The 23,416-nt window shown below is 39.9% G+C and overlaps 1 protein-coding gene across 2 annotated transcripts in view; it reads left to right on the top strand.

Moving 5' to 3' along the window:
* The window catches only part of AHR (aryl hydrocarbon receptor), a 175,800-nt gene extending 152,630 nt beyond the window's left edge, over positions 1-23,170 (top strand). For both annotated transcript variants that reach the window (XM_078785917.1, XM_078785918.1), the window contains exon 12: positions 20,963-23,170. In XM_078785917.1, coding sequence (XP_078642043.1) covers positions 20,963-21,058 — 96 coding nt within the window. In that variant the 3' untranslated portion in view covers positions 21,059-23,170. The remainder of the gene's footprint in view (positions 1-20,962) is intronic.
* Positions 23,171-23,416: the final 246 nt, after the last annotated feature.

Raw genomic sequence — 23,416 nt, 5'->3', positions numbered from 1 at the left:
ATGGTCAAAATGTTGAACCTGAGCCTTGTCAATTGGGCAGCCATACTAGTTTGCAGTGCCTTCATCTACTATAAATGGATGAGGTGTGTGTGTGTGTGTGTGTGTGTGTGTGTGTGTGTGTGTGTGTGTGTGTGTGTGTGTGTGTGTGTGTGTGTGTGTGTGTGTCATGTTCTTTGTGGAGTACTGCTGGAGCTTTCTGATGTGGAATGTGATACACCAAAATGATCGTCATGATCTCCTGAGGTGATTTAAGCCAATTAAGTAAGCATAATCCAGGACAATTTCATTAATTCAAATGCACGCTATGTTAAGGTGTGTAGAGCAGCTTAATGTGTCCTTCCACTCCATGGCATTCTAATTACAAAATGAACAACAAAAAATTATAAATAAATAATGATGACATTGTAACAAAGCATATGTTAATTAATCTATATTATACTAGGCGTAGGTGATTCTGTCTGTCTGTCTGGGGGTGTGGTTTACTCCGTTTAGAGAGTAGCTCCACCCATTCTGGGAGAGGCTTCATATAAACAAATATCCACCATTTTATTAACTCGCATAGTTTTGAGGCCTGTTTTGTAGGCCCGTGGTCTCTTGCTCTCTCTCCCAGTTTTATTCCAACTCAAATTCGATATATCATTTCATTTATCACAGTCGCGAACATAGTTTTAGACTCGGTTGAAAAAAAACGGGAAGAGAATCCCATGAAAGTTTCCGTTTATAGAACGAAATGAATTCTCAAAGGCCTGTAACTTCAAGGCCATAGAATCTCTCTCACGCCTTTATCTCCAATCTAATTCACCATCTGATTTCATTTTTATCGATGGTTTTAGACTTGGTGTCAGCAATAATTGAGAACATTCACACACACGCGGGAAAATGCAGAGATATATTTTTTTAAATCGCATCACGATGTATCATACACCGCCCAACATGACACAGACGGCAACATGTCGACATATATAAAAAATCGCTTTTTTCTTTTTCGTTAAGATATATTACTTTTCCGTTTGATGACAGTCGTCACAAAAACGTCAACAATGATGCCGACATATATTTCTTCGTTTTTATTTCATTCAACATTATTATCCGGAAGTAAAGGTTCACGTGTTCATTTCACGTGTGCATGGACATGAAACACAGACAGGAAATTGCTGAGAGATATTTTGTTCGGAGCAATTATACACCGCCCAAATAAAAAAATTCACCGATAAACCGAGTGAATTCGCCGAGGGAATTTCATCGAATTTCACCGAGTTTCAGGAAATTACCGAGAGATATTTCTTCGTTTTTATTTTATTAGTTACTCTTAGAAGTACCCAGCGTTGCCGGGCAGGGGAGGGGGGAAGGGCACGTACACTTTAAACATGTATATACATGTGGGATGTGGGATATTTACATGTGGGACATGTGTACATGTGTGTGTGTGTGTGTATGTGTGTGTGTGTGTGTGTGTGTATGTATGTGTGTATATATATATGTGTGTGTGTGTGTGTGTGTGTGTGTGTGTGTGTGTGTGTGTGTGTGTGTGTGTGTGTGTGTGTGTGTGTGTGAGTGAAAGAGAGAGATAGAATTGTGAGGAACAGGAATGAAAAAACGAGATGTGTGTGTGTGTGTGTATGAATAAGAGAGACAGAATTGTGAGGAACAGAAATGAAATAAACGAGATGTGTTTGTGTGTATGTGTATATGTGTGTACGCACATGCATTCACATGTTATCAGAAGTAAATACATTGTGTAGATGACATCATTTGTGCATCTGATAAATTGCCAGTAACCATTTTGTGAAACTGATTGTGCAGGTGCAGCATCTAACTCAATATGTCGAAATGTCACACACGTCCATGCCCGTGGGATTCCCATGGGTGACCCCACTAGTACTGATAATATTAACAACAATGAATGAATGAATATGAATGATCGTTTTAAGGCCATTTTCCCCACGAGAGCGGGGGTTAGGCTTGCGGGCCCCATGACAATCATGGTTCCCTGTTTGAGGCAATGTTTTTATGGCCGGATGCCCTTCCTGACGCCAACCCTTAGTCGCCTCTTACGATGCGTAGGGATACGGTGTACCTATTCTAAATTGGGGTACACACCATGATCATTCATCCCAGCAAGCTGGTACTCAATTTGCCGACCTCGAAGGATGACAGGCTGAGTCAACCCCCCTGGCATTAATTCAGCAATCAACTGGGATTCGAACCCAGGATCCTAGGATCCCAAGCCGGCACCCTAACCGCTAAGCCAACACCAGGCTAATACTAACAACAATAATAGTCGTATTTTCCTTTGGCAATAATAACAAAAGTAAACTTCGCTCCCACCCTACACCCTCCCTCCTGCCCTGTCGCAAGCACATCTGGGCTTTGTGAAAGGGAAGCTAATGCTCAAACAGTATAGCAAGAAGGTATACTACAAGGCTGTGAAGACCAATGGGCACACTTCTTTTTTTAAAAATCTGGATCTTCCCAACTACAACCAATTTTTTCAAGATATTGTGGTAGGGCAATTGACATAAAAGAGTGCAATTAATGAAAAGGTCTGCACTCGATAAATATTGTTAAACATAAGGCTTCACATCAAATTTTGACGAAAAAATGTATTCTCATTTTTAATGCCCAACATTTAAACAAGGCACATTCTTCAGCCTTTTACTTTTAATGCACGTTACTTTTTTCTGCTTTTTGTGAGAAGGTTATAATCGCCAGTCATGTGTGAGTGACGTTATGAGTACTTATATGCACTCATCCCAAACTTGCACCACCCACTTGCTGACCACAATTTGTTTCATTCCTTTTTCTGTAGTTTATAACGGCAATGAAGGAGTCTTGGACTATGTTGCATGAAAGTCAAGGACATGGACGTCATTACACAGTATAGATTAACTAGTCTAAGGTATTAGATTATAACCAGTGGTCCCTTTTGTGATGAAAGCGGCATTCACACTGCGATTCTACTCATTTTCCCATTTACATTGTTTCGCTGAATCTATTTGATTTATGTCTTTGATAAATCTAGTGAGTACGAGGTTTAACATAGGAGTCGAAAAATAAAGTAAGGGCGATTGTTTAATTAAAATCTTTACACTTAGAAAAACAGGCCTCATACAAATCATGGTTGCTTTGTGAAGCTTTGCTCTCAGCTTTTGCAGATGACCTCTGATATTAATCGTGTGAAGCATCCATTACATGCATGCGTTCCTCAGTTCTAATCCACTTCTAAATTCTGCTCACTGACGCACTATATCATAATTCCCAGCTGGGCTACCCAATCATCTATATAATAATAGCGTAAGGACTCGACTTTGTTATCCCTTTTACGCCGCACCCAGTGACCCGATGCCCACGGCACTAATGGAATTACGATCTACAAACCGCACTCTTTGTTTATCACGTACAGCCATACTCGAAAAATCTGAATTAGCCGATGTTGGGGCCCAAAAGCATCCGATTAACTGCCGATACGACGCCATCTTACGACGCCATCGTATTGGCGTCTGCTGGGTGAAGGCGAAGCAAGCCGTCCGCTGATTGGACAGGCGAAGGCGAAAGCAAGCCGTCCACTGAGTGGACAATCCAGAGCATGCATTTGTGCCGGTGTCGGCGATCGTTGTTCATATACGCACTCTTCATTCTCATCTTTCTTCCTAACTCTTACTCGGACAAGCAAATCCCCTATGCCATCCATAATGGTGCACTCTATCCATACACCACATCCTCCCTTCCGTGGATGTTCCACGGGTTTCGGCTAGTACTCCACTAATCCTATCCCCTGCAGATTTTCCCTGACTCATCAGCACACTGTTTGCTGCGGTCCTTTTAAGCAATGTGATACACCTTACCACCGCTCAAGCCCAATCAGCAAAACAACTTTTATTACTTGCAAAATCTAAGATTTTTCAAGTATATTGGTCGGTTCCGTTTGTGGTTCTGTCTGTTTGTCTGTCTGTCTGTCTGTTTGTCTGTCTGTCACCGGCCTACAGGTCACAATTCTAAACCGATCGTCACGAAACTTCTCCAAGTTGTATAAGTCGTCCCAATTGAGAAGCCTATTGATTTTGAAGTTTAAGGTCAAAGGTCATCTGGAGGTCAAATTTCTAAAATCGCCATTTTTAATCCGATTGACTTGAAAATTGAATAGCATTTGTATATCAAGTCACTAAATTGGGAAATCTTGAGGTAAAAAGGTCAACGTAAGGTCAAATTTTAAAAATCATCAATTTTCATCTAAAATGCCATCAATTCTCAACCGATTGACTTGAAAATTGAACAGCATTTGCATATCGAGTCACTAAATTGGGAAACATACTATTTTTGAGGTCAAAAGGTCAAAGGTCAACTCAAGGTCAAATTTTTAAAATCATCAATTTTCATCTAAAAAGCAGTCAATTTTCATCCGATTGACTTGAAAATTGAACAGCATTTGCACATTGAGTCACTAAATAGGGAAACCAACTATTGAGGTCAAAAGGTCAAAGGTCAACTCAAGGTCAACCTTCCAAAATCATCATTTTCATCTGAAAAATCGTCAATTTTCTTCCTATTGACCCGAGCTTTGATCAAGATTGTCAGTTTTAATTTTGATGAAATGGACAATTTGCTGTATCAATGGAATTTTTTTTCTTGGGGAGGGGGGGGGGGGCGTATTTTGCAAGTATCATGCTCCGCATGATGCTTTCTTGTTTTAATTATTCAAAGAATGACGTGATTGTTCTTTAGTATGTTGATAGTGTGATATACGTACATGCCGCCCTATCCTGTGCCATCTGAATTACATTATTAATGCAATCAAAGGGAACTGTATAATAAAACATAGGGGCAATACCCCTGGCGCTTATCTGGCAGAATAAACAGTATACTGAACTGACTAAAGGTATTGTAAACCAATTTTAATGGTTGCTAGAAGACAAGGCAGCATATAGAATCATACTAACATAATCATAAGACTTTAAACAAACAAACAAAAAAATATTTATTTTTGGGGGCAACTCTTTCGGAGAAGAAGTTGCAAGTGTTTACGGATGGACGGACGGACTAACGGACAGACAACACAACACGCCATCGCATAAGCTCCCCTGGAACTTCGTTCTCCGTTTCAGGTGAGCTAAAAATGAGTAGTCCCCACATAATAAATTGATACTTTATGAAGGGCATCCGGCCATAAAAACATTGCCTCAAACAGGGAACCATGATTGTCATGGGGCCCGCCAGGCTAACCCCCGCTCTAGCAGGGAAAAATGGCCTTAAAATGATCATTCATTCATTCATTTTTTATACCTACTTAATATGTGCGAGTGCTCCTTATGATTCCTATATCTTAAATTTTGTACGATCTTTGCCTTTCTCCACAAATCTTGTAGGCAGTTTATATTATTGTACTCTTTTGACAGTTTTTTTTTCTTTTCCAAAATCACATTTAATAAATTTAATTTGCATTATTACTTCAGGGAGATTATGAATGGATGAATGAATGAATGATCGTTTAAAGCCCATTTTTCCCTGATAGAGCGGGAGTTAGCCTTGCGGGCCCCATGACAATCATGGTTCCCTGTTTGAGGAAATGTTTTTATGGCCGGATGCCCTTCATGACGCCAACCCTTAGTCGCCTCTTACAATGCGCAGGGATACTGTGTACCTATTCTAAATTGGGGTACACACCGGGATCATTCATCCCAGCAAGCTGGTACTCAATTTGCCGACCTTGGAAGGATGACAGTCTGAGTCAACCCCCCCTGGTGTTAATTCAGCGATCGACCGGGATTCGAACTCGGGATCCTAGGATCCTAAGTCGGCACCCTAACCGCTAATAACACCAGGCTCAATTACTTCAGGGAGATGCACAATCCAATTGGATTGACTATATATAATTAGGTGGCAAGACAACATGTCGTGAACATATTGGCAACAAAATGAAGATTTGCAGCATCCAGAAAAATGTCCAAATTAAATAGTATCTCGAGATTCTTTATCTGTATGGTGTTATTTATTTTAGAAAAACAGATTCTACCTCATCATAATGACTATAGCTCAGGTTTTTTTGCTCAGGCAACTTACCCAACTTGCCTAAACTAACAAATCGACAATATCACCTACAAGTCAATATTGAAGTCCTGCAATGTAATCACATCAAATGGACTTGCGTGGACAAGAAAATCTTGTGCTTTACAGGAGGCAGTGGGAACCTTCGGCTCGTGGTCCAGATCCAGCCCGTGACATGTTTTATTCGGTCCGTGCAGTGATATTTTGTTCAATATTTTATGGAGGCGATATTTTGTTCAATATTTTAGAGACGATATTTTGTTCAATATTTTATGGAGGCGATATTTTGTTCAATATTTTATGGAGGCGATATTTTGTTCAATATTTTATGGAGGCGATATTTTGTTCAATATTTTATGGAGGCGATATCTTGTTCAATATTTTATGGAGGCGATATGTTGTTCAATATTTTATGGAGGCGATATTTTGGTCAATATTTTATGGAGGCGGTATTTTGTTCAATATTTTATGGAGGCGGTATTTTGTTCAATATTTTATGGAGGCGGTATTTTGTTCAATATTTTATGGAGGCGGTATTTTGTTCAATATTTTATGGAGGTGGTATTTTGTTCAATATTTTATGGAGGCGATGTTTTGTTCAATATTTTATGGAGGCGATATTTTGTTCAATAATTTATGGGGGTGATATTTTGTTCAATATTTTATGGAGGCGATATTTTGTTCAATAATTTATGGAGGTGATATTTTGTTCAATATTTTATGGAGGCGGTATTTTGTTCAATATTTTATGGAGGTGGTATTTTGTTCAATATTTTATGGAGGCGATATTTTGTTCAATATTTTATGGAGGCGATATTTTGTTCAATATTTTATGGAGGCAGTATTTTGTTCAATATTTTATGGAGGCGGTATTTTGTTCAATATTTTATGGAGGCGATATTTTGTTCAATATTTTATGGAGGTGATATTTTGTTCAATATTTTATGGAGGCGATATTTTGTTCAATATTTTGTGGAGGCGATATTTTGTTCAATATTTTATGGAGGGGATATTTTGTTCAAAATTTATGGAGGCGATATTTTGTTCAATATTTTATGGAGGCGATATTTTGTTCAATATTTTATGGAGGCGATATTTTGTTCAATATTTTATGGAGGCGATATATTGTTCAATATTTTATGGAGGCGATATTTTGTATATATGCATATATGGGTGTTTAAAGCGCTAGTACATCACTATGCATAGAAGCAGCCTGCAGTAAGTTTAACAAATTAGCTGTTACTGCCCCTCCGACTAGGAAAGGTCCTCCCTCCCCCAACTCCCCCCCCCCCACCCCATCTGCTTTACAGTTTTTCAACCAGAACTGCCCGATTAAAAAAAAAAATTCGAATCATATACCAATGAAAACAAGATGTTAAAATGAATCATCTGAACAATTCACACTCACGCTTCACACTAGACATGGTGCAAGACATTGTCCTTTTGGGCAAATGTTTAGGAAATGTAGCAATGTCCGCTTGAAGATGACTGCTTCTGTAGTTAATGCCATGTTCTTTTGAAAGAGAAAACAGCGAATGCAGTGCAGTGCTGTATGCTTTAAATTTCTTATGGATGCCATTGGCAGTGAATGCAGACAGCCTGTTGTAGCATTTGGCAACACACACCTCTGGGAATGGCGTCGAGGAAACCGATCCCTTTCCGAGAAAAATGGAGAAAAAAGAATGTTTTTATTATTCTTATTCGTATTTTCCATTTTTCTATTTGATTCATTTGAATTTTTTGTAAAGATGGCTTTGTGAAGAACATATTTTCTAAGTACCTATCTTTGACTTGTGTATTTTATGAATTGCATTTCTAGCTCATGCCACAAATTCTATCTTGGGCAATAGTGGTGTGACTGTTTTCCTAAAATGTATTAGAATCCACCAGTCCTTCAAATTTCAGCGGCAGTTCAGTACAAATGCTGCACCCATAACTTGGCAGCAGTTTGAGCAACAGTCATCTGGTACTCAACCTTTGTTTAGCTAAGGCCTCCAGCTATTCCAACAACTATGAAACACACATTCTATGAGATGAGGAGTTGATGTTGCTTGATCTTGAATCAACACGTCTGTAATATGAAGTGCTGCACTTTTGTATGTCAGTTGAGCATAGTATAAAGACCAAGCCATCGATCTGGTCTTTCCAAGATGAATGCAGCGCAGACCAGCACAGGGTGCGTTCACACAGTGTAATTCTCCCTTCACACATAGAGTGTTCAACTATATCCAGCACGCCTTAGATCACCACACCCCAGAATCCCCTGTTCTTCTTCTTCAGTTTCACTACACATGTATATATGTATGTAGTGCCTTCAGAGTAATCACACCCATTGACTTTTTCACATTTTGTTGTGTTACAGCCTGAATTGAAAATTGGATTAAAGTGAGATTATTTTGTCACTGATCAACACATATTATCTCATAATGTCAGTGCATTTTTTTTTTTTTTTTTTTTTTTTACAAAATAATTGAAAAGAAAAGCTGAAATGTCTTGAGTCAATAAGTATTCAACCACTTTGTGGTGACACTTCAAATTGAGCACAGGTTCATCCAATTTCCATTGATCATCCTTGAGATGTCTCTACAGCTTGATTGGAGTCCACCTGTGGCCAATTCAATTGATTAGACATGATTTAGAAAGAGAAACACCTTTCTATACAAAGTCCTACAGTGGACAGTGCATGTCAGAGCAGAAACTCCACCATGAAGTCCAAGGAACTGTACGTAGAACTCAGGGATATAATTGTGAGGAGGCATAGATCTGATGAAAGGTATAAAACAATTATTACTAGAATGTTGAAAGTTCCCAAGATCATTAGGAAATGGAAAGAATAGGGAACTACCCAGACTCTGCCTACAACTGTCTGCCTGACCAAACTGAGCAATCAGGCAAGAAGCACCTTGGTCAGGGAGGTGACCGTGGTGACCGTTTGAATTACGTGGTGGTGAGGTGTTTCGAATTACGTGGTGGTGAGGTGTTTTGAATTACGGGGTGGTGAGATAAATTGAATTACGGGTTGGTGAGGTGTTTTGAATTATGGGGTGGTTTGGTCTTTTGAATTATGTGGTGGTGTGATTTGAATTATGGGGTGGTGAGGTTTTTTAAATTACGCGGTGGTGAGGTGTTTTAAATTATGTGTTGGTGAGGAGTTTTGAATTACGTGGTCGTGACGTGTTTTGAATTACATGGTGGTGAGGTGTTTTGAATTACGTGATGGCGAGTTGCTCTCAATTATGTGGTGGTGAGGTGTTTTGAATTACATGGTGGTGAGGAGTTTTGAAATATGTGGCTATGAGCTGTTTTGAATTACTTGGTGGTAAGGTGCTCTGAATTATGTGGTGGTGAGGTGCTCTGAATTATGTGGTGGTGCGGTGTTTTGAATTATGTGGTGGTGAGGTGTTTTGAATTATGTGGCTGTGAGGTGTTTTGAATTACGTGGTGGTGAGGTGTTTTGAATTACGTGGCTGTGAGGTGTTTTGAATTACGTGGCTGTGAGTTGTTTAAAATTACGTGGCTCTGAGGTTTTTTGAATTACGGGGTGGTGAGGTGATTTGAATTACGGGGTGGTGAGGTATTTTGAATTACGTGGTGGTGAAGTGTTTTGAATTACGTGGTGGTGAGGTGTTTTAAATTACGGGGTGGTGAGGTTTTTTGAATTACATGTTGGTGAGGTTTTTTGAATTACTTGTTGGTGAGCTGATTTAAATTACGTGGTGATGAGGTGTTTTGAATTACGTGGTGGTGAGGTGATTTTAATTATGGGGTGGTGAGGTTTTTTGAATTACGGTGTGGTGAGGTGATTTGAATTACGGGGTGGTGAGGTGTTTTAAATTACGAGGTGGTGAGGTGATTTGAATTACGGGGTGGTGAGGTTTTTTGAATTACGGGTTGGTGAAATGATTTACATTACGTGGTGGTGTGATTTGAATTACGTGGTGGTGAGGGATTTTAAATTACGTGGTGGTGAGGTTTTTTGAATTATGGGTTGGTGAGGTGATTTGAATTCGGGGGTGGTGAGGTGTTTTGAATTACATGGGGGTGAGGTGTTTTGAATTACGTGGTGGTGAGGTGATTTGAATTACGGGGTGGTGAGGTGTTTTGAATTACGGGGTGGTGAGGTGTTTTGAATTATGGGGTGGTGAGGTTTTTTGAATTACGGGGTGGTGAGGTGATTTGAATTACAGGGTGCTGAGGTATTTTGAATTACATGGTGGTGAGGTGTTTTAAATTACGTGATGGTGAGGTGTTTTGAATTACGTGGTGGTGACTGGTGAGGTGTCTTAAATTACGTGGTGGTGAGGTGATTTGAATTACGGGTTGGTGAGGCGATTTGAATTATGGGGTGGTGAGGTGTTTTGAATTACGTGGTGGTGAGGTGATTTGAATTACGGGGTGGTGAGGTTTTTTGAATTACGTATTGGTGAGGTGATTTAAATTACGTGGTGGAGAGGTGTTTTGAATTACGTGGTGGTGAGGTGATTTGAATTACGGGGTGTTGAGGTTTTTTCAATTATGGGTTGGTGAGGTGATTTAAATTACGTGGTGGTGAAGTGTTTTGAATTACGGGGTGTTGAGGTGATTTGAATTACGTGGTGGTAAGGTGTTTTGAATTACAGGGTAGTGAGGTGATTGAATTACGGGGTGGTGAGGTGTTTTGAATTACGTGGTGGTGAGGTGTTTTGAATTATGTGGTGGTGAGTTGTTTTGAATTACGTGGTGGTGAGGTGTTTTAAATTACGGGGTGGTGAGGTTTTTTGAATTACGTGTTGGTGAGGTTTTTTGAATTACTTGTTGGTGAGGTGATTTAAATTACGTGGTGGTGAGGTGTTTTGAATTACGTGGTGGTGAGGTGATTTGAATTATTGGGTGGTGAGGTTTTTTGAATTACGGAGTGGTGAGGTGATTTGAATTACGGGGTGGTGAGGTGTTTTAAATTACGAGGTGGTGAGGTGATTTGAATTACGGGGTGGTGAGGTTTTTTGAATTATGGGTTGGTGAAATGATTTAAATTATGTGGTGGTGTGATTTGAATTACGTGGTGGTGAGGTGTTTAAAATTACATGGTGGTGAGGTTTTTTGAATTATGGGTTGGTGAGGTGATTTAAATTACGTGGTGGTGAGGTGTTTTGAATTACGGTGTGGTGAGGTGAAGTACTTCATACACTCTGCATATATATCTGTGCAGTGTCTGTCACGTCACTGAACTACTCGTTCAAACCTTTGTGAAATTGTGTGTATGTGCTGAAGAACTCCTTTTTGAATTCTTTTTTTTACATTTTTACAACCTAAATCTTCAACCTAAATTGCTTATAAAAATGTAATATCACAAACACTACAAATATTTTTGTGCAAAATAATTTCTCGGGTACAGTCATTATCCCCAGCTTAAACAAGCCCGTCCCTCTGTGGTGATGAGTGGTGAGGCGAGCGCAGTGAGGTGAGCCATGCTCGTGTATATATATATATATATATGTATATATATATATATATATATATATATATATATATATATATATATATACATACATATATATATATATATATATATATATATATATATATATATACATATATATATATATATATATATATATATATATATATATATATATATATATATATAAATATATATATAAATGTATATATACAGGCAGACCCCGCTATTCGTGGGGGAAACGTTCCTGGAAAATCCGCGAATAGTGAGGCATTGTTTCAATGGAAAAAGGGGGGATATGTTCCCGAGTCGTGAAAATCCGCGAATATGGAGGAACAAACCGCGAACGGCGAGACAACGCCCACGAATGTCGACGGAAAGCCGCTTAGGTCGATGGAAATCCCATGAATGTCTGCCGCTGCATTGTTTCAATGGGGTTAAAGGAGGATAGCTTCTAGGTTCCCGGCGGTTCCTGATTCATAGAGGACAATTTTTAAAGTTTAAAATGTTTTCGACTGCAAATGCACATGAATACAGTTTCACAAAAAATGCTTCCAAAAAAAAAAACGACAACACGAGGAATGTGCTCACATGATCTCGATTTGCAATTTCTGGGAGGAATGTGCTCACAGTTTATTAAAAGTGCTTAACCATACCGTACCGTGTAAGTGAAAAAAAACACAACACCATCATGTATCGTTTAATATTTAAACAAGGTAGGGATCCATCCCTACATCATGTGAATCCAAATGATCCAAATGATCATGTGAATCCATCCCTACATCTTTCTTTGATGACATCAATGTAAAGGGATGTAAAGGGATGTTGGGATGTTACTCCAAAAGGTATGTAAACAAGGTAGGGATGATCACAAGAAATGATCATGTGAATCCATCCGACATCTTTCTTTCCCCTAGCCAATGAAACTCCCTCACCAGCTTTATGTCCTTAATGGCATTCGGAGGACAATATTGAAAAAACAAAATGTTGTCAGGCATTCTCTATGGAAATGTGTATCGTGTTGCGCAGCTACACGGTATACATTATTTTATTTTATTTTTACCAAAAAACATTTTTTCCAAAGGCAGTTTACCCCACTAATATTGGAAAGGTTCCATATGATCGAATCTTTAATATTCCTTGATGGCTGTCTGGCCGGGCTAGCACTTTTGCTTGGACCTTTTGCCTCTGCTGCTTTTAATTGCCTCCAGATGTGATATCCAGGTCATTTCAGGCCAAAGTTTCTGTAACTACCAAACTGAATTCTTTTCATGTAGTTATTTTTTTTATCAGTGTTTAATGATAAATTGATTGAGAAAAATACAGGTAATTATAAATTTTATAAGAATTCACATTGGAGTCGCTTCCAAATAAGTAAATACTGTGGGAACACCAACATGTCCATCATTCTCGGTTTTTTTAACGTTATTATTTTTCAACCGTAGTCAGTTTTTCAAGTTTAAGGAATCACTTCATGGCTACAGAACTTTTTTTAGGCACTGCTGTTATGTAGCTAACATGTATGTATACACAGTAGCATTGCAGTTTACTGTACAGTACATTGCACTATACAGTACAGTATAGAGTGGCATGTGGCATGGAGAAGTGTCAGAAGTGGCAAAGTTCCAAACCCAATATAAGCATATGACAGAGCATGCAACAATGCAGAGCTTCATCTGAGCATATAGATTGCAGTAGATCTGAGAACCAGTGCAGACTTATTCACTGACATGCACAGCTTGGATCATTTGAACACAATCTGAATTCAACACTTCTGGTTAAATTAGATGTAAATGTGAGGTTGAGATTGGACAACTTTGTCGAACTGTGCATAAGGCTCCCCGTCGGCTTTGCGCACCGCAGACAAGATCATTTTTCTCCACGTGTGGTGTGAAACCCGATGCAAAATAGCATGTGTTATGGTGCCAAATGCTTCCTGAATGCGTTGTTTCAGTTCATAAACAGATGTCATGTGATATTCTGCAACCTTAGCTTTGACGTACCCCCACAGAGCATTGTCACAAATGGTCAGGTCAAAACTGTGCGGTGGCCACGGAAGTGTTGGCGAAAACATGTCAATCCAACGGTTGGGAACATTTTGATTGAGGTAATTTTGTACCACATACGCATGATGGCAGTTGCCCCATCCTGCTGGAAATAAATCTCATGGGATAGGCACATCGTTCAAGTTCAGGTGTGAAGTAATTATACAACATATGCAGATATGATTGCTGGTTGACCGACGCATCAAAAAAGTAAGGACCAATAGGGTGGTGGACAGATAACGCTGCCCGAACCATAACATGTGGTGGGATGGTTTTGCACTTCTTCAACATAATGTGGATTAGCATCACTCCAAAGTAAACATTGCGTGGAAATGAACTGAGGTAAACAGCACACTCATCACTAAACATAACCTTTGATATTTTAGAAATTGTATTGAAGTGCTGTAGTAGTCTGTCACAAGCTGTCAGTTGTCTGTCAACCTGTTTTCATGATCTGCATCTGACAATTCACAAATGACAGTTGGTTTATATAGTTTCATGTGAAAGACTTCTTCCATTGTGCGACGTAACGATGAATACGAAACACCCAACTCTGCAGAACGTTTCCGTAATGATTTTTAGGAGATCTGAGAACAGATGTTTTAGTGTTTTGAATTCCCAAATCACGAATTTTTGGTCATCTGCTGCGCTTGCTGTCGAGTACACTTCCATGCCTTTTTTCCCCAAAGATGAAGATTTGATTTTGACAGTACTGGCTTTCCAAAACGCTCCTCCAAGTCTTTTTGTACCTGTTTCATCTGCGTGTGAATGTTGGAGAATAGAGTAAAGTCAAATGGCAAACTGCAGTGCATTATTCAAGAGACATGCATTGTGAAAATTGAATCCTTTATTATTGTTCAGAGTGGGTTGGGTGGGAATAAAGGAGGTGTGGGGGAGGGCGCCCATCCTTGACTTTTGCCCAGACCCTGGAATCACTAAGACCACTCCTGAGGTCAAGACAATTGATTGGTCTTGTCTTGATTACAACGAGACTAGAAAATCCAGCCTTACAAAGATATGTAGTTGAAAAAGGAAGCAGAGCTTTCTCTGCCTCATGGGACAGAGCAGGTTTATCCTGAAGCCGCGCCCAGAACTGTGACCAAGAAACTTGAACAAATTTCTTTCACAGCACTCGATTTTTCCTAGAGATCAAGGAGTTCTTCCTGGAATCCATCAACATCATTCACAACTTCATGGACATCCAAATCAAAATGAATCTCTGCAAGGTCTTTGATAAGAGACCTCTGCAGCATCTTCAAAAAATTCATTCAGCTTCGGAAATGCTGCAGTTTTTCTCTTTGACATACAGTATATTGCCACCAAAAGGCTAATTTCCTTTTGAATGAAGAGATTGTCTCACCAATATCAATGATGGTCTGTCTTTGCCCCTGCATTTCAGTGTTCAACTTGTTCAAGTGCTGGAAAATGTCACTCAAGGAAGATAGCTTTGCCATTCAGGCAACCAGTCAGGTTCGGAGATACCTCCATACAATATTGTGATTTTGAGTTTCCACCCGTATGAATTTATTTTTTTTGAGATTTTGAGCTCCGATATGTGCGTAGCATGCATACCTGGTTAGTAATATATAAAGGAGGAAATTTGTTTATTCTTTTTTAGTTTATGCTTTGGGAACCATCCCTGTACTGTATGCGTCCCTGCAGGAATCAGTGCAACCAAACATTACATGGCCGCCTCTTTCATCCAGAGGAAGGTTGAGGGCTGTGGTTGGACAAAAAAGAATTGACCTCAGATAAAACCAGATAATTGACCTTCAGGTCTCGATCGGGTATTGTGCTTATCCACTGCCTGGGGTTTTACCAGGGAGTGATCGGGTAATAGGGTTTGTGAAGATAGTATGTTGAGGTTCTAATGATTTGTTTTCAAAAACACATTTATTTATTATAGTGTTTACACATGCACATTGCACCTGTTATTAAAAAGATTGCTTTACACCGGTTTGTTATAACACCTCCATGTTCAGGCCTTGACTGAGTATTTTGCTAATATACTGCCTGGGTTTTTCCCAGAAGTGATCGAGTTATATGTTTTGTGATTGTCATGCAGGAAATATTTAAATACATATTTTATTGAATTTTACCAGGCAATGCTTGGTACTTCAGCTAGTGTAAGTAAGTAAGTAAGTTATTGTAAGCTAGAAAGTAAGTTATTGCTGAGCTCCAGAGATCCTGTGTGGAGATGGGAGAAACTTCCAGAAGGACAACCATCACTGCAACACCACACTGATCTGGGCTTTATGGCAGAGTGGCCAGACGGAAGCCTCTCCTCAGTGAAAGACACATGAAAGCCCGCTTGGAGTTTGCAAAAAAGAACCTAAAGGACGCTCAGACTGTGAGAAACAAGATTCTGTGGTCTGATGAAACCAAGATTGAACTGTTTGGCTTCCGTCTGGCCACTCTGCCATAAAGCCCAGATCGGTGGAGTGTTGCAGTGATGGTTGTCCTTCTGGAAGTTTCTCCCATCTCCACACAGGATCTCTGGAGCTCAGCCAGAGTGACCATCGGGGTCTTGGTCACCTCTCTTACCAAAGCCCTTCTTCCCCGATTGCTCAGTTTGGCCGGGCGGCCAGCTCTAGGAAGAGTCCTGGTTGTTCCAAACTTCTTCCATTTAAGAATTATGGAGGCCACTGTGCTCTTGGGAACCTTCATTGCAGCAGAAATTTATTTGTAGGCTTCCCCAGATCTGTGCCTCGACACAATCCTGTCTATGAGCTCTGCAGGCAGTTCCTTTGACATCATGGCTTGGTTTTTGCTCTGACATGCATTGTCAGCTGTGAGACCTTGTATAGACAGGTGTGTGCCTTTCCAAATCATGTCCAATCAATTGAATTTACCACAGTTGGACTCCAATCAAGGTGTATAAACATCTCAAAGATGATCAGGAGAAATGGGAGGCACCTGAGCTAAATTTCAAGTGTCATAGCAAAGGGTATGAATACTTATGTCAATGTGATATTTCAGTTTTTTCTTTTTAATAAATTTGCAAAACTTTCTAAAATCGTGTTTTCTCTTTGTCATTATGGGGTATTGAGTGTAGATTGATGAGGGAAAAAATGAATTTAAACGATTTCAGCATAAGGCTGCAACATAACAAAATGTGAAAAAAATGAAGGGGTCTGAATACTTTCTGAATGCACTGTACATTCGGATACGAGAATTATTTAATTTTTAAGTGATCCTTCACCGTTGAAAGATCTGGTGAAAAGCGATATATAACATGATATTGAAAATTTTTATAGAAGAGTTATGAATAAACTTGTTGACGAGTTGGTTCGGTGACAAGAACAAGCCGATTAGATTTCAGTTCTGGTCCGAATCCAGATCCGGCCTATCAGTGGGATACAAAACAAACTGTTCAGCCAGGTGGAAGTATGTGCTCTACTGAGTGCCGTTCTCGTTTCTTTTGATTTTCAGATGTACACGCACACAGAGAATAGTCTTATTTTATATAATAGGATGACATGATGAAGATGTAAAATTTTTGAAATATAGTATACTAAAAAGGTACAACTATCTGGAAACCAATCTAGCTGGCAACAAACAGTGCATATCCTAAAACTCAGATCATCAATTGAACTGGCAAGGAACTTCACTGTATACACATTGCACCAGAGGTGACCAACCGCCCTTACATTAAAATAGTTCTGTGTTCGGTCTCACACACTAAAACAAATCCCAATTGTTACAATAGCCTCTCAAGTATGTTTGGGAACGTCTGTCTCAATTACAATAGCCACTAACGTCCCTCTCACAAATCCAACATCATTGTCACAATTGAAATAGCAATTTGTAGTGCTACACGTTTGGAAACTTCATGGGAAGGAATTAAATAGATTGTTTTACGTATTCCTCCCAAAATCCCGGTTATGGTGCACCTCAGAGTCTCGAGAGGGAATGCGGCAGAAAGATTTTTTCTTTTGCGTGTTCTAATAAACCATGGTAAAACTACACCAATGCAATTGTAGAACAAAACAAGTGATTGTATTAAGAACTCTCACATACACAAGAATAACACTCTTAAAGAAAGTACAATGAAAATGTCACTTGCATCAAACAAACAATACCTATGATGGTACCATCATTCCCCCAATGCTCTCAAAGCAGTAAACTCACAATACGACAAACGTGAGTGGAATGTAGCATTCCCCCAAGTCCGTGCACGGATCCCCATGCTGGTTGAAGCCGTGCAGAATGATGAGAACAGGCAGGTATCGGCACGACGGCAGATAAGGAGTTACGAGGTGAGAGGTCGATATGGGAATTAAACCGATATGGGAACCAACGGCAATCCACACGATGATGTCGATATGGGAATCCCAATGACAAAACAAGATGCACCAAGCGGACAATCTCTTCGAGGACAAAATGGCGTACTAGCCTATAATGGAGGCACTTTATTTCTCTTAACAATAACTCACTCATGGTGATAAAACCTGAGATGCAGGTTTAATTGCACTCGCAATATAGGACGATGTCGCAGGCAATCCCTACCCCGGGAAGCCTCAACTCATTCGTGACCAATATCAAAAAAGTCCGCTCGCAGCCTCGTTGCGACTCACGGTTGTATCTCTCTCATGGCCGTCTCTTCCTCTCCCTGCTCTTCCGGTTCCTTTGCCGCGTTTTTCTTTTTCCTTCACAAAGTTATTTTTACCTTTTACTAAAGTCATCTCCATTTCACACAAAAATCTTAACAACAATATTACCTGAAACTAAAAATATTCTGCAAGTATATAACAACAACAAAGGCGAAAGGGACGGATCCGTAACAATTGGCTCCATGACAACTCATTCAAAGGGCCGGCATAAATTGTCTGTGAAAGGCCCATGTTGCAATCAAAATAGAAACTAGAAAGAAACTTGAAATGCAAAGCCCGTCCACATCCGCTTTGTATTCAAACTTATTCTTCCGTATGCTAAGCATGATGAAAACAGCAAAATAAAATACAAAAAATTTCCTATTTTAGGCGATCTTGACTTTTTGACCTCAAAAGCAATACGCTTTTGCCAATTTGCAAACCTTGCTCAAATTTCAAGTCAATCTGATGAAAATTGATGATTTTATGTAACCTTGAACTTTGACCTTTTGATCTAAAAAAAACAACTGGCTTTCTACCCTTTGATTGGTGAACCAATTCAGTGACCCAATTTGCAATCTTAAACTTTCAGGTCAATTGGATGAAAAAGTGCCAATTGTGTGATTTTGACCTTTTGACCAAATTATTCATTTGTCTTCTCCATATTCTCGTAATAAAGCTTTTTTGAACATTTAATGACAAAAACTCAAATGGTAAAAAAAGTTTATGGCCTGGTATGGTAAAAAATATTGTGTGGTAAAAATGGTAAAAAGAAAGGCACATACAGACAGTCAGACAGACACACACATGGTGTTACGGATTTGTCACTTCCGTCTTTGTGGTTTTCATCCACTGGAAGCATTTTTAGTTTCATGTAATATTATTGTTATAGTTTGAGTGAAATGGAGATAACTGTCTTGAAAAGTAAAAATTAGTGTTTCAAAAGAAAAACGAAATGGATCGGGAGAAACCGGAAGAAGAAGAAAAGGAAGAAGAAGCGGATCAAGTGAGATCGGGAAAGAAAGGTCGATCTGCTTCGAGGTGTCGAGCGGACGCGGGTGGACATTGGTCACAAGCGAATATTGGTTTCCCCGGGAAAAGGATTCCTGTGACAGAGTCGTCATTGCTGTGGCAGATAAACCTGCGTGACGGGTTTTGGTGTTGGTTCCGAAAGTGAATCATTGTTGGAGAGCAGGTATGCCTCCATTACAGGCCCGTCCGTCATTTCGCCTCACACCAGCCATTTCACCTCGCACCAGCGATTCGCCTGGTTCTCGTGTGTGTCATGGATTTCGCTTGGGAATTCGCGGTTCTCCGCTTGGGAGCCGCTGCTTGTTCATGTCAGCGTCATTGTTTGGTGAACCGAAGGTGTGAATTCCCAGTCGCCTTTTGGGTGAACTTTTGCCTGACCGACGTCGGCCCGACACCTCACCAAGCGGCTCTTCGGCAGCGTCGACTGTCAGCCGTCCTGTGTTCAGGTCTCAGTACGACCTGTTTTCTTGTGATCACCGGAGCGTGGATCGACTTTGGCCTGGTGTCGTGACAGTGACTTTGGGGGTGTTACAGTTCGCTCATGTGGAGTACCGTGAGTTATTGAGTTAAGAAACTGGTGGTACCATCATAGGAATTATATGGTGTTTGTTGTGCAATTGAGGTTTCATTGTACTTGTGCAATTTGTTATTATTGTGTGATATTAATACAATACTTTGGTTTTGTAACAATTGATTGGTGTGGTTTCACCATTGGTCATTGGCACACATAATAGCACTTCTTTCTGCCGTGACTCCTTTCGGGGCTCGGATGTACACCGTGACCGGGGTTTGGGGAGGAGCACTTAACAATGGACACACAGAAGTGATTGCAAAACCCTGTCTCCCACTGAGCAGGGGACGGGCTAATCGTAAATGAATTTGCTTACCAGCCAAATTATCTAGATGGAGATTGTGATGGATGCATTGGAATGGCTTGAAGTGAGTATCAGGAATTCAAATAGCATGGTCCTACAGTTCCTGCATTGAATGATACTACAGTTGGAAAATCCCCTTGTTCAACCTAAAATGTAGAACAGATTGCCAAACTATCAGGAAACTCTTGTCCTAATTGTTGGGTGTTTTCAGCATGTTCTATAAAGTGTTTACCTTATCTAAGTCCAGGGTGCTGACACGTATTTCAAAGTAATTACTAAAAAAAATAATTGTAAACTTTGCATAGGATGAATGTTCATAACGACATATCTGTGGATATCTTTTGGAACACGTTGAACATACAGTATCTGCTTGATTTGGGGAGACAGAATGCAGAGAGGTGTGTCCTGCACTTTAATCTTCCAATTTTAATACTCCAAATCAATAATTCCTTGTGAATTCAGCCTGTGGCTGCTGGTTGAATCATTGTCAAAGGGGGTGGGGAAGTCACAGCTGTACCACTGATGTAATGCCCCTGTAGGTTTGAGTAGGAATTTGTTCAGGGTGCCGATGATAGCTCGTCTACTTTTCGCGAAGAACACCATGGCATCTTTAACGTCCACCAACTAGTGCTGGTGCCACGCCCAGTTTGTCGTTCATCTGAGGGACGGTGCACTCGATGCATTGCCCTGCCTGAGAAACACCAGGGTGACAGTTTATAGTTGGGCCATGATTCAAACCCAGGCTCGGATGCCTCGCAGGTGAGTATGCATACCTCTAGGCAATCGTGCAAGCCCAATCTTCCAATGAAAACATACTTGTACAAGTATTTATGTTTTGCAGGCTCATTTGCTTTATATAATTTTCTTTATTCTCTGATTGTTTTGCTGTCCCTTCTCCTCTGAACTGCATGACCAACTTCATCGTTTCTGGTTTTACAGGCAAACAGCATCCTTGGCTTCCCAGACAACATGCATCAGAACTTGGAAAAGCGGGCGGTTGTTTCATATTCATTCACAAGCAACCAATGTGGATGAACCGGACTGGCCTACTGGTTTGTCATGGTCATGTGAATGGATGCTCCCTGAGGCTCAGGAAATCAAGCGTTATAGTGTCATTTTTCAGGAGTAACTGCCGAGTCAATGGGCCTTGTGTTCTTCAGCCACTTTCAAAAATGTGACGAGCTTGTAATGTGAAGGTGTTTGATTAACTTTCTGTGCCTTACCTGTCGAGTTCAATCCATGGATATCTAACACTACGTCTATATACTCTGTGAGCAGAAACGGATAATGTATTCTTCGTTTAGAGTTTTGACTGTTCCTTTGATGCTCAGCACTTAATATGCTGTGTGGTCTTTCAAAACCCAATGTTATTCATTAAAAACCCATTGGATTGTTTTGTGTGTACATAATGTATCCTAATGTATGTCCAGCATTCGTATAAGTAAGTATACAGCACACCAGCACTTCTTGAGTTGCATGTGATTCTGCCTCCAGACAGTAGCAAAACTGTGGATATGCAAATGCATGGTGGAATGTGCATATCATAATTGTTTTTAGAGTTTATAATTACATTGTACATATTGCATTTTCATACTCCCATACCTATATGGGCATATATGTCTTGATTTTTCTCTTTTTCACTTGCTATGAACTTTCAAAGATTATGTAGTATCAACTGCTCCTCATATTGATGCATATTGTGTGTTGCAGTACTGGCAGTTATAGGACCTTAACAGGGTATTGGAACAGATTCTCTGCACATGATGATGGAGCATGCGGTTTGAACTTGATTCAGAGACCACGACTTACATGGCAACTTATCTGATGTGGCCTTCGCGGATAATCTGCAAAATCATTGTTTTTGACAGGTTTATTTTAAATTTGTAAATCTGCAACAATTCGAAGACGAGCCTGTATTAAAACGAAACGAGACAATGCAATTCCGTACAAAAGCGCATTATAGTGCAAAAAACCTGCATCATGCAGTGACTGGCTTACGTAGCCTCCTATCTTGCGTGGCCAAAATATTGTTCAAGATTAAGAATTTTGTGATTTTTTTTTTTTATCTCTGAGCCGGCAGAATTTTTTGTTTGGCAGGATTCAGCGACACCGCGTCAAGGTTTTCTTTTCGTAATCTGCATTTCTATGGAGTACGTTTCAAAGCCCATTCAGGGAAAGTCCCCTCTCTAAGTCCAATCTTGCAGTTTAACCTTCACTCCCTCTCATTCTTTCATACGTGGAACCATCTCTCGACATCTGTTCCATCAAGCTATTCCCTCCACTATTGCAAGGCAGCTGTTCGTCACCCTCTCCGGATGTCTCCCATTCCCACTGACAAGCTTTTATACTCTCACTGAAACTGCCACTACCTTCCTCGTACTAGTACCGCAAGTACTTGTCCGCATGCCCCTTGCCTGCCTGTTCCCATCTGCCATGCTGTTGGTGCGTTGCCGTTATGATGCCTTCATCCAGCTCTTCCATACATAACCACCTCCACCAAAAGTACTATGAAAAAAATACATTGGTAAAAATAGTATAAAGTATTTGTAAAACGATCACAGATGCGATTGAAGTTACATGTAGTATAGCAGAGGCACCATCCCATTATGACACATACTGTTACTGAAGGAGAAATTTCTGACATATTTTAACATTTTGAACTCCAGCCATGCTCAATGATCTTCAGAGGACAGTTGGGAAATGATGGTTGTAGTTTGAATTGATAAAATTGATTTAAAAAAACAAAACAAACGTGCAACCTTCGTGCTTCACTATGTGAGAAAGAATAGAGCTAAGTATGAACATTTAATTGCACATTACAACGCAAACTGCTGTAAAGCATGCGCAAGCTATTCTTCAACGTCTAAAAGTGATTTGTGCGCAATTTTCTGGCATTTTGGTTTGATTTTTTTTTGTGGGTCAGGAAAGGGTGGGAATTTGGGGGGAATAGGGGGGCTGGGGTTAAGCATGATTATATCTGTTTGTAATTCCCTCTCCATTTGTATTCAGATGCTTTGTACATTATGCAGTTGTGAAACACTGCCTCTGTTAACATTTTATCATATTTTCTTGGTACTATATAGGAATAAACCTGTACTTACCATGTAGGATCACATTGCAGTATTAAAATGTTCACTTAAACCACAATATGGGAACTTTCCTTCGTACTGATTACTTTATTTATTTATTTATTTCTCTGTGTGTGAATACATTCAGCATGAAAACAAACTCTTCAATGTGTATTTAGAGTGCAACGTGGTATATTGTTTTCAGTAAACATCACACCTTGCACATCACTCATATAATTAGTACATTGAAGGTCAAATGTGCACGAGGAAGAGGTTCAAGATTGACGTGAGCTTTTTATTGCAGAATTGCAGAATACTAAAGAGA

The sequence above is a fragment of the Myxine glutinosa genome, chromosome 10, assembly GCF_964187855.1.
Source record: "Myxine glutinosa chromosome 10, kmMyxGlut1.1, whole genome shotgun sequence".
Taxonomy (NCBI): Eukaryota; Metazoa; Chordata; class Myxini; order Myxiniformes; family Myxinidae; genus Myxine; species Myxine glutinosa.
Note: the sequence above shows the minus strand (reverse complement) of the source record. Positions and strands in the feature narration are given on the sequence as shown.